General features: G+C 37.8%; 1 protein-coding gene across 1 annotated transcript; it reads left to right on the forward strand.

Moving 5' to 3' along the window:
• Positions 1-3,292: 3,292 nt before the first annotated feature.
• LOC131936270 (chymotrypsinogen A-like) lies at positions 3,293-4,159 on the forward strand. The gene has a single exon (XM_059293182.1). It carries the CDS (start codon positions 3,305-3,307, stop codon positions 4,157-4,159), a length of 855 nt encoding a protein of 284 aa, XP_059149165.1. The 5' UTR covers positions 3,293-3,304.
• Positions 4,160-17,108: the final 12,949 nt, after the last annotated feature.

Here is a 17,108-nt window from a genome sequence, read left to right on the forward strand (position 1 = left end):
TAGTATAATATATAAGTGTGTACACGCACACATTAGAACGTCCCTGAGTCCACCCAACTCTGATGGATACTCACGTTAGGGAAAGTAAAGTGCTGACCACACTATCTCTTCATATGCCGAGGTCACAGAAACAAATGAACTCTACTTCACTTGCCCCATAGACCGTCAGTTCCAAAATTAAGGCTTTTTTCATTTAAAATACTAATTTCAAATCGAATTATGTGTGTCATATTCACACAAATGAATCCAAACGCCTCGCATCAATAGCGCACAATTCTGCACCATTATCTTGAGATCATTGTTTGTTTACCAAGCGGAGGTATGAGCGTAAAAAAATAATGTTCGGTAAAATTAGGATCAGCAAGATGTAGCTCCATTTACTTACAAAACGGTCTATGTTTAGTTATTAGTAAGTAATGGAAATTGTTTATTTCAATGATGAATAGACGCTTAGGTGAACTAAAGTTTGGGCAAAAACGAAAGAGTGTGATAAATATTCCTTTTACTATTGACTTATAGATTCTAGATCTAGATCTAGATTAGATCTAGATCTCTAGATCTAGAATCTAGATCTAAAACTATTTATGGATGCAGCAGTGAATAGTCAAAAAGATTTACAAAATGTTTTAAATGTTTGCAGTATTATAAAAATAAATGTGGTTATAGAAATTTATTTTGAGGTTTTTCTGAGACTTTACCAAAGATTAGATGTTTATGAAATTTGAAGTGTTTAGTATTTTCGATAATGAAAAAAAAATGTTAAAAATGCCTAAAACAATTTGGTTGTTTTCAATGAATCATTGTTTGTTTTCTGTTTCTTCTGAATTTTTTGTGTTTACAGTAAATAGTGGCTGCTTGAGAATACCATGTTGCATGCTCAAAATCATTATTTGATTTCTTTTTACATTTCATTGTTTTTGTGAGTACGGACACCAAATGTTTTTATTGGTTTACATCATGCGAATTTGTGATTTCCTATTGTAATTATATCTTCTAATTATATTTTCCTTAACATTGTTTTTACTTTCTCGTATATACGTAGTATAGAGAAAGTATTGTAATCGTGCAAAAAAAAAAAATCGAGATTTTTACAAATCTCGACGTTTTACACCTCACTGATACGGAAAAACATAATTTTGCAATCTTGTCCGTATGTCTGTGTGTGTGTGTGTCTGTCTGTCTGTCTGTCTGTCCGTGTGTAAACACGATAACTTGAGTACCGTTACAGCTAGGTTGATGAAATTTCATATATAAGTATTTTATCAAAATCGTAGATCCGTATCAACTTTTGAGCGATTTCCGATAACCGGAAGTGGTACTTTTCCTACTTTGAATTTTTTAAAAGCCTATAACTTGAGTACTATTTCAGATAGATAAATGAAATTTCACATGTAAGTAAAAGATCTAATTCTCTACCTTCTGTTAAATTTTGAGTAATTTCCGTTGACAGGAAGTAGTAATTTACGCTACTTCCGATTTCTCAAAAAACTAATGTAAATTTTAAAAGTACTAATAATATTGCGCACTATTATACACACCTTTATTAGGCGTTCGCTTGGTGCGCAATTGTTTTTTACTGAGATTCTATTCTATTTTTAAAAGTTTTAGTATTTAAAATGGATTAAAAATCATAACTATATCCCCAGTTACCATCCCCTTGTTGTTTTATATAAGAATATTCGAGAAAGTTTAGGGGAGATCACTACCGGTTTATTTAAATTTATTTTCAGTTGTCCGTGTAGGGTTAATATATTTAGCTGTGAGCTAGTGATACATTCAGCCCAAAAGTGAGCTATATAACGATTGAAGCTCAACCACATATTTGTGACTTTGATAGATACTAATTTTATACGATTCAATGTGTATGTCCAAATCTATAGTGGTCTCTATTCCTAGACAAATTGCTTACTATTTGACTACATAAAATAAAACATACACCCATGTCTTCAATCAAATTTTGTCAGTGATACATGTTAAGCCATTACGTTGTTATGGCTAATCATGTATAGCTATATATAGTCACCTAGATTTCGGAGAGATATTAACACACCACTCTACCCTCTACCACCAATAAACAACGAATGTGTCAACTCTTTTCTGCAGATTTTGTTTTTGCTTTCTATCAATCAAAGTTGTGTTTAGAAATGATGACAATGAAAATACAAGAAATGGTTTTGGTAAGTCTATTCACTTTAAAACAATTTAAATAAATTTTAGCTTTTTTTTATTACAGCAATTGATAAAAACAATTCCAGATCATATTCAAATATAGTAAGTGTGGGAAAAATAAATAATTAGTTAAATTAGTGAGAGTAAAATAAATATTTCAGATAATATTTGGTTAGGCCTATAGTTGGAGAGAGAAAAAAAAATATTTCAGATCATATTTAATATTTAGTTAAAGTCAGAGAGAGATAAAAATAAAATTTATTTAGTTATAGTAAGCGAGATGACATTATTATTGGACGAGAGAACATAAATTAAGAGTTTGTTACGAAAGTATAGTTTTTCCCAGTAACATACTTAATCGGCCATACTTGCCATGAGATATTTTTAAAGATTACCAGAAAGAACGACTAAGCATTAATTGCCTCTGCCAGTGTTTCTTCCAGACTTTTTTCTCCGGGGGGGAGGGGGGGCACTTGAAATTTTCGGGGGGGGGGGGGCGGTAGACTTTCTTCGGGGGGAGGCGGACACTGTTAAAAGTATATATTATCTATATAAATTATATGAATTTCATTTCGTTCGGGGGTGGCGGTAAAAAAAAATTCGGGGGGCTTGCCCCCCCCCCCCCCCCCCCCCGAAGAGATGCCTGGAGAAGAAACTCTGGCCTCTGCTAATACCGAGTAATAAATCAAACATTTTTTTACATTGCACTGACCTGCAGTTGGGTAAACAACCTTTTCATAGAGTTGTGGAAAATATGCGTTTTAGCCTTTGTTGCATCGAGTAAATGAATCCAGATGGGTCCACGACAAACTCAAGTAAGACACCAGAAGCCGTCTACCTAAAGGGTGTTTTCCTGAATGGACATTTGCCCGAATGCTAAAAATGTCCGAATGGACTCTTGAGGAATGCAGCTAATGTCCAAAATGACCAATTGCCCGAAGGCCGTTTGTCCGGAAAAAAAGTATTACCTAGTAAGGTCTATTGGAAGGAGGGGGTGGGGGGATACAACCCTTCCTATCTTTAACACAACTTTTCTTCCTTCAGTGTTAATTTCCTTTAATACTTTATATGTTAATTTCCTTTAATAGTTTATATTTTTAAATTTTGTCCCGAGCAGATTCTCTTATTACTATGTATGAAGCCTGGTCATATCAAATCTCAATCAGACGATTGTTCTTTCGGCAGAAGTATCAATCTTCCGCTAGAAGTGTACCAAGAACATTACCAATTCAATTATCCCAAATCAGATGTAGTCAAAGACTTGCCGTCCCCGCCTATATTAAACCAAGGTCAATGTGGCGTGTCTAAGAACGACCAATCACAACAGATTGTAGGTGGCAAAGACGCACCAGATAATGCCTGGCCATGGCAAGTATGGTTGATTTTTTCTCACGGGATGTGCGGAGGAGTTATTATTAACAGAGACTGGATAATGACCGCTGGACACTGTAATGGCGGTGATGTAGCTGAGGTATATTTTGGAAACAACAGCTATCTAAAAGGCAATAGAACTCGCACTAAAGCGGCGTTTGAACACGATGCGGTTGATTTGGCCCTTTTTAAACTGTCATCTCCGTTAACATTTACAGACTCGGTCCAGCCTATCTGTTTGCCCGAAGGAAATATTTGGGACGCCTCGCCTTGTTTTGTCACAGGCTGGGGGGAAACCGGTCATTTTAATTACGTGCTAAACAGCCGTCTTCAACAGCTTCGTGTCAGAAATTTGGACCAAAATCTGTGCCTTGCCCACCTATCGCTTTTTGGATTATACGATAGAGATGGAATTTTTTTCTGCTTTAGTTCCACTGGACACTCTGGCATAAGCAGCGGAGACTCTGGCGGACCAGTGAGCTGCATGAAGAATGGACGTTACTACTTGCTTGGAATAATCACCCATAATCTACCCTTGGATGGAGGTTATGTCGACTATGCAGTTTCTGTCCCAAGCAATATGCAGTGGATAACTGACACAATACTTGAAAATTCTTAAGGAAGTCAAATAATTTTTTTATAATTTTATAATTTGAAACTTTATAAAAAAAACTATTATAGTTTGGTCTTTTAAACACAACAGCTATATAATTTTTAGAAATCCTAAGAATTTAATTTATATGTTAAAGTATTGAGTTTTGAAAAATTAAAATAATCAATATGAAAAATTTAATAGGTATCAAAAACAAACAGAAAATTGTGACTGTCAGTGGTCATTTAAGCATAATTTTTCGTTCGTTTGTTATTCTTTTGAAGTACATGCCTTCTGTTTAAATTAAGTAGAACTACACTACACCTATGTATTAATATCTCTTATGTAACTGTCTTGAGTACAAGGTATATGTGTCATTATTATTGTCATTAGGTTAGCGCACCATTTGATTTTTTCATTGATCACTGTTATAGTTAATCCTAGGGGTTGATTAGATAAAGGTTATAACCCCCCCCCCCCCCCCTTTCTCCTCTGCAAGGATTTACATTCATAAATGTTTTACTATTATAATCCTGAATTCCATCAGTTCGCTAAGCAAAACTACTATAAGAGAATTTACATAGTGACCTAAACTGTATTTGAATCCCTGTACACAATACGCCCATTGGAGAAACTAAATTACGATATAAAGTAAACAAGTATTCGTTTAATTAATAACTGTCTTAATTTAAGCTTCCGGTGCCAGTTGAAGAGAGTATAGATGTCTGATGTAGTTACATCTGACGCCACATCCGGGTCTCTCACCCTGTGTTACCACGGCTGGTGACACCACTACAGGTTACCCCCCCCCCCCTCCCCATTTTTTACTTTCTCGTATATACGTAGTATAGAGAAAGTATTGTAATCGTGCAAAAAAAAAAATCGAGATTTTTACAAATCTCGACGTTTTACACCTCACTGATACGGAAAAACATAATTTTGCAATCTTGTCCGTATGTCTGTGTGTGTGTGTGTCTGTCTGTCTGTCTGTCTGTCCGTGTGTAAACACGATAACTTGAGTACCGTTACAGCTAGGTTGATGAAATTTCATATATAAGTATTTTATCAAAATCGTAGATCCGTATCAACTTTTGAGCGATTTCCGATAACCGGAAGTGGTACTTTTCCTACTTTGAATTTTTCAAAAGCCTATAACTTGAGTACTATTTCAGATAGATAAATGAAATTTCACATGTAAGTAAAAGATCTAATTCTCTACCTTCTGTTAAATTTTGAGTAATTTCCGTTGACTGGAAGTAGTAATTTACGCTACTTCCGATTTCTCAAAAAACTAATGTAAATTTTTAAAGTACTAATAATATTGCGCACTATTATACGCGTTTTTATTCGGCGTTTGCTTGGTGCGCAATGTTTTTTTTATGAGATTCTATTCTATTTTTAAAAGTTTAAGTATTTAAAATGGATTAAAAATCATAACTATATCCCCAGTTACCATCCCCTGTTGTTTTATATAAGAATATTCGAGAAAGTTTAGGGGAGATCACTACCGGTTTATTCTAGACACATTGAGACGATGAACTTACCATTATATCCTGCTGGACATTCTGACAGAGCGAAGCTGTTGTTCAATGTTACACTAAACGTCACACCGTCAATAGTCTCTGGGTGGCAGACAGCTATTTGTGTTTTTTTAGAATAAATAAATAAATTATATATATATATATATATATATATGTATATATATATATGTATATATATGTGTATATATATATATATATATATATATATATATATATATATATATATATATATATATATATATATATATGTAACTAGTGTAGGCCTAGTTACTAGTCACTATTGTTAAGAACGCATTACAGTCTGTCAACTGATAACGAACACAAAGCCGCGGCGTAGTTCACAGGCTGACGTAACAGGATGCAGGTGGTCTAATAAGCGGACTGTACGACAGAGCTGCGCAATTAATATTCTGATGCAACGATTTGAATCGATTACGAATACGATTACGAATACGATTTCGAATACGATTACGAATACGAGGATATAATATAGGAAGGCGTCAGTATCAGTATCAAAGGATCAGTCAAAGGACGGTGGACAGTAGAGAACTCAGTTGGTTACTGAACGGTGTAGACGTATTGTGTTAATAGGGACGATAGACATGTGCATTCGGTTATGTGAAGACTAGTGAGGACGGTTGGGGGTCAGTTGATTCATTATATTATTGTGAAGCATTTCTTTTGATTCATGTAATAAAAGGATCAATGGTAAACCTGCATCTTCGAGTATCTATATTGTGGTCGATGTTGTGTAGAATGAGTAAATACACTCGTTAACATTTGGCACTACAAGCAAATAGACTGGTTACATTTGGCGTTGTCGAGCAGAAGATGCAAATAGACTCGGTTACATTTGGCGCTGTCGACAGGATGATTCAACTAGACCAGCCGCTTTAGGCACCCATAGTCAACCTAGTTCATAACTGTGTTTCGTGTGTGTGAATTCGGACATTCAGGAACAGTGAAAATTGAGGAACGAGGAAAAATTATTCATACATACACGGTAGGAAAGGTCTTTTTTTTTTCTACTCAAAGAATTAAAATTAGAATGTCTACTCTGGACGAGAAGCCGACCCATATTGTGGTCCTGCCCAGAGAGTCCCACATCAACAAATTTTACGGGGACGGTGATCCAACTTTAACCAACAGGTTCAGTGAAGAGGTCAAAGCGGCCTGGGCCTCGAGATACATGTCACCAGAGGAAAGATTAAGACTGCTGATGGGCAGTATAGGGGAGACGGTTAGGGCAGAGGTCAAATGCCACGATAAAACCATCCAATCAGATCCAGATAAGGTGCTGGATCTAATTATGGAGACCTTTGGGGAGAGACGGTCGGGATCGCAACTGCTATCGGGGTTCGTAGGCTTAAAGCAGAGAATGGCGGAGAGTGTGATGGAGTATTCACACCGAATGAACAGGGCCTTTGATTCGGTAAAGGGCAAAACACCTGACATTGATGTGCGCCTACTGAGGGACCATTTCATCGAGGGGCTAGCAACCCCGATCTTAAGGAGAGAGTTGAAAGAAGAGGTCTACAAAGACCCACAGTTGACCTTCCTTCAGGTCAGGAACTCAGCGATCCGCAGGTCCGAGGATGAGGACCAATCGAACTGTTCGGTAGACAAAGTCTCTGTGCCGGAACAGAAACAATCCCCACCCACAGGGACCGGCACGATGGAAACCATGATGGCTCAACTGTTGGCCCACCTGGTTAAGGTTGACCAACGATTGGAGAGGTTAGAAAGCAGGTCAACAGCTGAGAATCAGGGCAAAAACTGGACAAAACATAGACAGGTTGGACAGCTGCGGCCTGCCGGTCCATCGCTCCGGTGGACGGCTGACGGTCGACCAATATGCCTGTCCTGCTCACAGCCCGGACATATGGCACGGTACTGTCCGGTGAAACGATCGCCCTCTGTAAGGCAGGTCAAGGCTACAGAGCGGCGAGGTTATGGCTTAAGAAACAAAATGGGACAAACAATGAAAGAGTCTCAAACAAGACTCGAAGAGAAATTATCAGATATTGAAAAAATGAACTGTGAAATGAACTTGGATGTTAAAAAGTTTCAAGTGAACAATTTGTTGGCAGAGAAAAATGATGATAAGGAAGAAATTGGTAGACTTAATAATGAGATCTCAAGGTTAACCATGAAACTGGATAGGGAAGGTTCATGCAAATTAAAGGCACAGGAGAAATGTTCATCTTTAGAGTGTCTGTTATCTGAAGAAGAAAATAGAAAATTTGTACCTGGTTTTGCAAAAATTGCCGCACCGTTGCATGACTTAGTAAACAAAATGACAAAGAAACACAGTAAGGAGAAAAAGAAAGGCAAAACACAACTGATAGGTGAATTATGGACTGAGGAATGCCTGAACTCGTTTAAGCTACTGAAAAATGCTTTGACAGAGGCGCCGATATTAGGATACGCAGACTTTGACAAACCATTTCGGCTAGAAATTGACGCCAGCTCTAAAGGTCTGGGAGCTGTACTATCACAACAACAAGAGCAAGGTTTCAGGGTTATTGCGTATGCCAGTCGAGCTCTGAAGGAATCAGAGAAGAACATGACAAATTACAGCGCCATGAAACTAGAACTTTTGACATTGAAATGGGCTGTGACTGAAAAATTCAGGGACTATTTATTAGGTGCTAAATGTGTGGTATACACTGACAATAACCCCCTGAGTCACCTACAGACAGCAAAGTTGGGATCCATCGAACAGCGATGGGCAGCAGAATTGGCACTCTTTGACCTAGAGATAAAATATCGCCCGGGGCGGTCCAATGGCAATGCGGACGCTTTATCAAGGAATCCTTACGAGAAACCGGGCGATGAGGAAGAAACGCTGACAGGAATATGTGAGGTCAGAGCGTCAACAGATATCCCTCATGGGGTGCAAGTGATGCAAAACGGGCAGACTGTGGTGGAGCACACATCCACAGAGCCCCGACATATGGACATCAGTGATTTTAATTGCCTGAATCACAAAGAGATAAGAGATGCCCAGAGAACGGATAGTGGCTTACAGCCGCTGTTGAAATACGTCCAGGAACAAAAATTCCCAAGAAGAAGGGAAAGAGAACAGTTTGGTCGAGAAACAAAGAAACTACTGAGTCAGTGGGACCGTCTCAGTATAAAGGATGGTGTTCTCATGCGGAGAATTCATGACCAAATAGACGGGACAATACACCAGGTGGTGGTGCCTGGACAGTTACGAGAAGAAGTGCTAAGGTTGGCACATGACAGGGCAGGACACCAGGGTCAGGACAGGACGCACAAAATATTACGACGGAGGTGCTACTGGCCCAATATGGAAATGGAGGTTAAACGCCATTGTGAGGCTTATGTGAGGTGTCAGCATGCGAAAATGCCAGTTGTCAAAATGAGACAGCCATCAGGACATTTACTGGCAACAAAACCACTAGAGATTGTGGCTATGGACTTTACGTCGTTGGAACAATCATCGGATGGGACGGAACATGTGTTGGTGATGACGGACGTATTCACCAAATGGACTGTTGCGGTGCCCACACGAGATCAGACGGCTAAAACAGTGGCAAAGGTCTTAATAGAACACTGGTTCACCAAATATGGCATACCAATACAATTACACTCTGACCAAGGAAGGGCCTTCGAGTCAGAAGTAATTAACCAACTGTGCAGCCACTGCGGGATCAACAAATCTAGAACAACCACATATAATCCTAAAGGAAACGGACAGTGCGAGCGGTTCAACCGCAGCATGCATGATTTGCTGCGTACTCTAGAACCTGAACAGAAAAAACGTTGGCCTGATTTTCTCCCAGAGTTGGTATATCTATACAACTGCACCCCCCATGCCACAACCGGCTTTTCGCCACACATGTTACTGTTCGGACGGGAGGCTCGACTCCCTCTTGACTTGTTCCTAGGAAAAAAGGAGAGTATGACTGGCTCATACACCGCACTAGAATATGTGAATGAACATATGAGACGAATTAGAGAAATGTACAGGGTGGTACAGGAAAGACTAGAACATGAAGCACGGCGAAGGGAACCGCCGGTACAGACAAAGGACCCGCCACTCAAACTGAACGACAGGGTATTACTGCGTAGCCACCCGTTAGGCAGAAACAAAATCCACGACCTCTGGGGACAGGAGATATGGCAAGTCGTGGAGATGCCTAAAATAGCCGGTGGCCCCTTTAAAATAAGACCCATCAATCACACCAAAGAGGATCGGTGGGCGAATATTGCTCAATTAAAGAAATATTGGCATGGTCAAGAAGAGCATTTACACACAAAGAAACCTAAGACAATTAGGGAACCGGAAACTACAACGGAAATTCTCATACCCATCCCGGAACCATGTCACCATCACCAGCACAACAGCGATACACAAGTGGAGAATAACTGCAACAATGAGGATCCCGATCCTCTCAGAAGCAGAGAGACAGTAGAACAGCAGATAAGTGGTCCGCGGAGAAGTTTGAGTAACAGAAAGAATACGAAATTTTTCGTCAGCAACCATCAATTCTTTCATGGTCGCGCTGGGATGAGAGCAGACTGTTCTAAAGCTATCAAAGTGAACTGGTGAAGACACCAAACGAAAAAAGGTGGATGTGAATTCTAGAACTGCTTTGTGTCTGAGGAATATGATGAAGACACACTTGATATGTGAAATAGTGATAACTGTCAATCTTTTACGAATGTGACGACATTGACAGTGAGTGGAACAATAATTTTTTTTTTACGGCGGTGCTTTTGACATTGCAGGAGTGCACCTGCCAAGCGTTGTTTGTGGTTGAAAACACACAAAAAAAGGCGGGGGTGGATGTAACTAGTGTAGGCCTAGTTACTAGTCACTATTGTTAAGAACGCATTACAGTCTGTCAACTGATAACGAACACAAAGCCGCGGCGTAGTTCACAGGCTGACGTAACAGGATGCAGGTGGTCTAATAAGCGGACTGTACGACAGAGCTGCGCAATTAATATTCTGATGCAACGATTTGAATCGATTACGAATACGATTACGAATACGATTTCGAATACGATTACGAATACGAGGATATAATATAGGAAGGCGTCAGTATCAGTATCAAAGGATCAGTCAAAGGACGGTGGACAGTAGAGAACTCAGTTGGTTACTGAACGGTGTAGACGTATTGTGTTAATAGGGACGATAGACATGTGCATTCGGTTATGTGAAGACTAGTGAGGACGGTTGGGGGTCAGTTGATTCATTATATTATTGTGAAGCATTTCTTTTGATTCATGTAATAAAAGGATCAATGGTAAACCTGCATCTTCGAGTATCTATATTGTGGTCGATGTTGTGTAGAATGAGTAAATACACTCGTTAACATTTGGCACTACAAGCAAATAGACTGGTTACATTTGGCGTTTTCGAGCAGAAGATGCAAATAGACTCGGTTACATATATATATATATATATATATATATATATATATATATATATATATATATATATATATATATATATATATATATATATATATATATATATATATATATATATATATATATGGAAAAAAGTGATGCCGTTCCATTCTTTTTATTTACTTGAGTTTTTGTGGACACAAGTTTTTTTTTTTTTTTAAATTTGGTACACAACTATGTCAGAGATTTTTCAAAACGTGAGCTGGCCCCACACAGTTTTAAAAGCTAGAAGCACAGACTCACCAAATCTAATCCAACATACCAAAGTGATTCACACTTTGACTGTGCAGTTATTGTCATTTTATATACTGCTAGGCATTTTATTTAATGTCTAGAAAACGTAGCCTATATAAAATCAAACGTCGGTATTTCATACTTTGCCTGAAGACGACAGGGATAATATACTTTGGCGGTAACATATATGTAAATCAAAGGAATCAAAGGATTTCTGTGGTAATTAATTAACTGTCAGCGGGATTTGATGTAAACACCGTGCCTTCTGTAGGAGATGGTGTGGGCACAGGGGCGGAACTACCATGCCGCCAGACCCCGCCCAATCCGACCAAAAAAAAACAATGAATTTTTATTTTATAAATAATGCTTTTTGTACACCTTGATCGTGGTTTTGTAAATAACAAAAAGATCTACTACAGTAATGATGCTATTTAGTAACTAACACAGGCTGTTGCGTAAAACAAGTAATTCAAAAAAGTCTAGTGACAATTTTAACGCAATTTCCTTGTGTTATCTAAAAATAGCTCTGTCGTAGCGTAAATCAAGAGCAGGGTTAGTAAAGCCATTGGTTAGTTATTAAAACGTTTTTTATTAATTTTTTTTCAGTATTTTACATGTTTTATTTACAATAGAGTAACATGACTAAAAACCATTGCGCGCCCAGCTACCGAACGTGACGTCGCAGCCATTGAACGTGATGGCGCAGCTATTGAACGTGATGATGCGTGTGGTGTGGTTGCATAAAATGCCTACTAATTCGGACCAAATTTTAATTAATTCAAAAATTTTTTTGTGACCAAACGAAAGGATATTTTTGAAAACTTTCTTCGGCAATATTGTTCTAAATTATGGCAGGAATCGATTGGTACATGTTTCAAGTCGTTAAGTGGTCTGGTTGCCGAGATATGGGCCAAAAACTGCTTTTTTTCGAGGTTTTTTGGCTTTTCCGGGAAATCCATGAAAGAAACCCGGAATTTTTATGGCCTATGTTCACCCTCGTAACTTGCTTAACATAATTGCTTTGGAACTAGTCCTCGATATTGCTTCGTTGAGGAGGAGATACGACTTAAAGCTGCGGACACACATCCATCCATCCATCCATTCCCAGAAAAGACGAGTTAATAAACGCAATTCTCCAGAATGGAAATTGCGCTAAAAAAGTATATATACACATGAGCTGTAGTGTGAAAGATATGGTAACGTTCAAACCACTTCCATGACTTTTTTCCCTTTTTAAAATAGTCAAATATGGGTGCTCATAAGTTCTTTTTAATAGATTTGTACTAAACAAAATAAAAAGCAATTACTTCTCTTATTATTTTTTTTTTATTTCTTACTAAAGAATGACATTGTAAAAAATGAAATGTATTTAAAATTAATAATAAAAATACAAAAAAAAACCCATAAAATAAACATAACACGAGACACCATTACTTATACAAAACTTTCATGCTTTAAATTCTTTTGACCGACTTTAGGCTAAAGGTCTTTTGACAAAGATAAAAATAAAATAAAACAGATTTTCAAAAAAAAAAAAAAAAAAAAAAAAATTTCAAAACAGACAAAATCATTTACACACATGACATTTTGTATTTTGTTTTAATAAAAAAAAATTCTGTTTAAACTCGATCATCAAGAAATGAGTATCCTACGTTCGCATTTTGTGTTTATATATATATATATATTTATATATATATATATATATATATATATATATATATATATATATATATATATATATATATATATATATATATATATATATATATATATATATATATATATATTTATATATATATATATATATATATATATATATATATATATATATATATATATATATAGGGGGTCCCAATGTTTTTTTTTGCGGGGTGGCCCTTTTTTTCTAGTAGTTCCGCCACTGTGTGGGCACAGTGACATCTGTAGGAGATGGTGTGGGCATTGTGGTATCTGTAGATGGTTTAGGCAACTGAGTTGTCTGAGTTTGTTCTGGATTTTTTTTTACGCAAAAAGTTAGAGAAAAAATGGTTATACATATAAATTTGTCGATTTTGGACAATGGTTGAAGATTGTTGTTATAAATCAAGGACGACGATATTAGAAATGCCCCTGAATTAGATTCTTTTTGAGCATCCACTAACACAGAAGACCCTTCTGCAACTGTAGGTAGAGGTCGTGTTGTGTTAAATGTGGTTTTTGCAAGTGAATTATTATTGCTTTTTTTCCACGCGTATAAACACATTTTGAGTGTTCGCTGGTTTTTCCATTGAAGATTCTGGAGTTTTAGCATCTTATCCCAAGTTGGAGAAGGCGTCGCAGAAAGTGGTACTTGAGTCGCATTGTCCTTTTTGTATGATAAATACTGCAGGGCTAATATTTCCGAAAATACGATTTCGTTTGTTATGCAAAGTTTATGGAGATATGTAGCAATTTAAAGTATTCAGATTCATTAAAAAAATCTAAGTAGTTTGAAAATAGTTTAAAATGTAAAAGTAGTTTAAAATGTTATTGATATTATTCGTGATGCGTAATTTAATTTATCTTAAACACGAGTAAAAGTAAAAAGTAAAGTTCCCTTTTCAAACCTGACGGTCTATGGGGCAACAGAAGTAGAGTTCACTAATTTCTGTGACCTCGGCACATGAAGAGATAGTGTGGTCAGCACTATGCCCAGCCGCCTTTACTTTCCCTAACGTGAGTTAGGTACCCATCAGAGTTGGGTGGACTCAGAGACTGTCTACTGACTTGAACTCGGATTCGAACTCGAAACTTACGCGTTAGCAGTCCAGCTCTCTACCGCTAGACCACTCCGTCCCATAACACGTCCCAACAAGCAAAAAAACAGCAGCAGCCTCCTGTTTGCTTGAATTCCAGCCATTCCGGTAGCTGTCTCACGGAGCCTCACAGTGGTGCCAGAGAAAAATAAAATACTTAAAAAAAACTTTTTAAAAAAACCACGTTTTTCTTGTGGACTAAAAAGTAGAAAATAACTATTTACATACATTTGATGACAAAAAACGTGGGTACGTTCACCATCAAATTTCCCGACCCATCTGCCCGACCCACGTTTTTTGTCATCAAATGTATGTAAATAGTTATTTTCTACTTTTTAGTCCACAAGAAAAACGTGGTTTTTTAAAAAAAGTTTTTTTTAAGTATTTTATTTTCTCCTTTTTAGTCCGTTGCTACACATGAAAAACGTGGTTTTTAAAAAAGTTTTTTATATAGTTTATTTTCTACTTTATCTAATGACTTGATTAAGTATGACTTTACTAAGTGTTTATAAATACACGGACTAAAAAAATCTTGTGCGTCCAGGATTCGAACCTGGGTTGTCGCGGCCACAACGCGAAGTACTAACCACTATACGATCACGGCCAGCGCGCTCACATTGAATGGGGCCGAAGTAACTGTGTCAATAAGCCTACAGTCTTGTCGGTATCTTTAGAAATCATGTCCTCAATTTTATGGTCATTGGGGCGTAATTAAATTAAGCTAATTACGGTCTCTAATTGCTAGTTTTTATGATTGCATCTGAAATTGTTAGGCGAAAGTAGCGTGTATGCCAAATTTCAGATCTCTAGAGCAATCAGAAGTGGGCTAATTTTCGATGTCAATTTTAACAACAAACAAACAAATCCACAAACGCGAAGCTGAGTTAAGAAAAACGTGTTAAAAATGTGGCTTAACACCGAGGAGAACTTGTATACACGGTTGTATTTGCATGGGATTACAGGTGCCATGGCTGTCAAAGATAGTGTCAGACATGAATGTCTTTCCGACCGTTAAACAAGAAACAGGGATTGCTTTGTGTCATATCATCACACAACTTTATTCAAAGTATTTTATACATCTAAGTGTAAGAGCTCTGTAAGAGACACACTGTAATGCATCTGAGTTAGTCACAGTGGCAGGCATCTGTGTGACAGTGTTAGACCTCTGTGTGAGTCACATTGTTAGCATCTGTATGAAAGTGTCAGGCATCTTTGTGACAGTGTCAGACATCCGTGTAACAGTGTCTGACATCTGTGTGACAGTGTCAGACATCTTTGTGACAGTGTCAGACATCTTTGTGACAGTGTCAGACATCCGTGTGACAGTGTCTGACATCTGTGTGACAGAGTTAGACATATATGTAACAGTGTTGACAGTGTCAGACATCTTTGTGACAGTGTCAGGCATTTGTGTGATAGTGTCAGACATCTGTTTGCACCACAGTTTTATACATCTGTGTGACAATATCAGACATACGTTTGAATGTGTCAATCATAATCTCAGATATGTTTGTGACAGTCTCAAACACAATTGTGAATCACAGAATTACAACCTGTACTCTCCAGTTACACTAACCCTTTCAAATCTGATCTATCGTCATTCCAGCTTAGATTATAATGTCTTTTAAATATATTAACACACGGGTTGATTTATTTCTATTAGATTTTGTTAGGTTTGCTCACCAATGTTTAAACAAATTGCTCACCTTTTCTGTAGTAGATATGTTGTCAAACATACACCAAGGTAGCTCCGTTATTACATGTTGTTCTCTGGGTCAGGTAGATCCGTTTTCCCCAAGACTTGATAGATCCGCCCAAGACCTGGCTATGCACACCACTGCTACACCACGACTACACCACAGCCACACCACAGCCACACCACAGCCACACCACAGCCACAGCAATCCTGATTGGCTGTAAACTGCTGGGTAGGTGTAACAAAAAAGCCACCGCCGTGAGGTGCCGTCTTACCCATTTAGTTTATGGGCATTTCAAATTCAGACGTGGGCTTCAGGTGTCCTCACACTGTCATATTGGCATCCAAAATTTAAACGCTAGTCAAAAGGGCAAAGCGTCGAACCTGTCTGTTTTTTAACTCACACATGACGAGCGTTAAGGAAGTTGGATTTTGAACAGAGTTTCTTCCAGGCATCTCTTTTACCGCCCCCCCCCCCCCCCCGAACGAAATGAAATTTATATAATTTATATAGAAAATATATACTTTTAACAGTGTCCGCCCCCCCGAAGAAAGTTTACCGCCCCCCCCCCCGAAGATTTCAAGTGCCCCCCCCCCCCCCCGGAGAAAAAAGTCTGGAAGAAACACTGATTTTGAACTCAATAGATTGGAGTCTCTTGTTATATGTAACGATGGTTGACGTAAGATAAAAAAAATGGGACAACTGATGAGTTCTAGGTTCTATTCTTACTTTCTACGTTTACATAATTCAGTAGTAAAAAGCGCTATAAAACTAATATCAACCTTTTGAAATAATGTCCCGAATTATTTTGATTCAAACTCAATTGGCAAAATAAATAAAACTTTATGTTTTTTTTGCATGTCTTTTTGGATGTCGGTTAGCAGATCAGTGATTCTTCCAGGCATCTCTTCATCCCCTCCGCAAAAAAACAACATCTACCGCCCCTCCCCCTCCCCAAACGAAAGAGAATTTATATGAAAAAAACATACTTTTACCAGTGTCCGCCCCCCCCCCACTCTAGGAAATTTTAGTCCCCCTCCTCCTTCACAAAAATATAATTTCTTCAAGTGCCCCTTGCAAAATTCCAGGTCTTCTAGGCTAGTTGTTAGTGTCCACGCGAGGCCTTTTGTTTTGTCTGTAGTTTGTGACATCAGCCTACCAATTACTAAGTTAAAAACCAGTGGGGACATAAAACATTCTTGTGTAACTCCTGTCTGAACTATAAATAAATTATTGACGTGGCTACCACAAATGACTTTGCATTAGAACACTTCATATATGATTTT

The sequence above is a fragment of the Physella acuta genome, unplaced genomic scaffold (genome assembly GCF_028476545.2).
Source record: "Physella acuta isolate Inbredline_101_S28 unplaced genomic scaffold, ASM2847654v3 ptg000174l, whole genome shotgun sequence".
Classification (NCBI taxonomy): Eukaryota; Metazoa; Mollusca; class Gastropoda; family Physidae; genus Physella; species Physella acuta.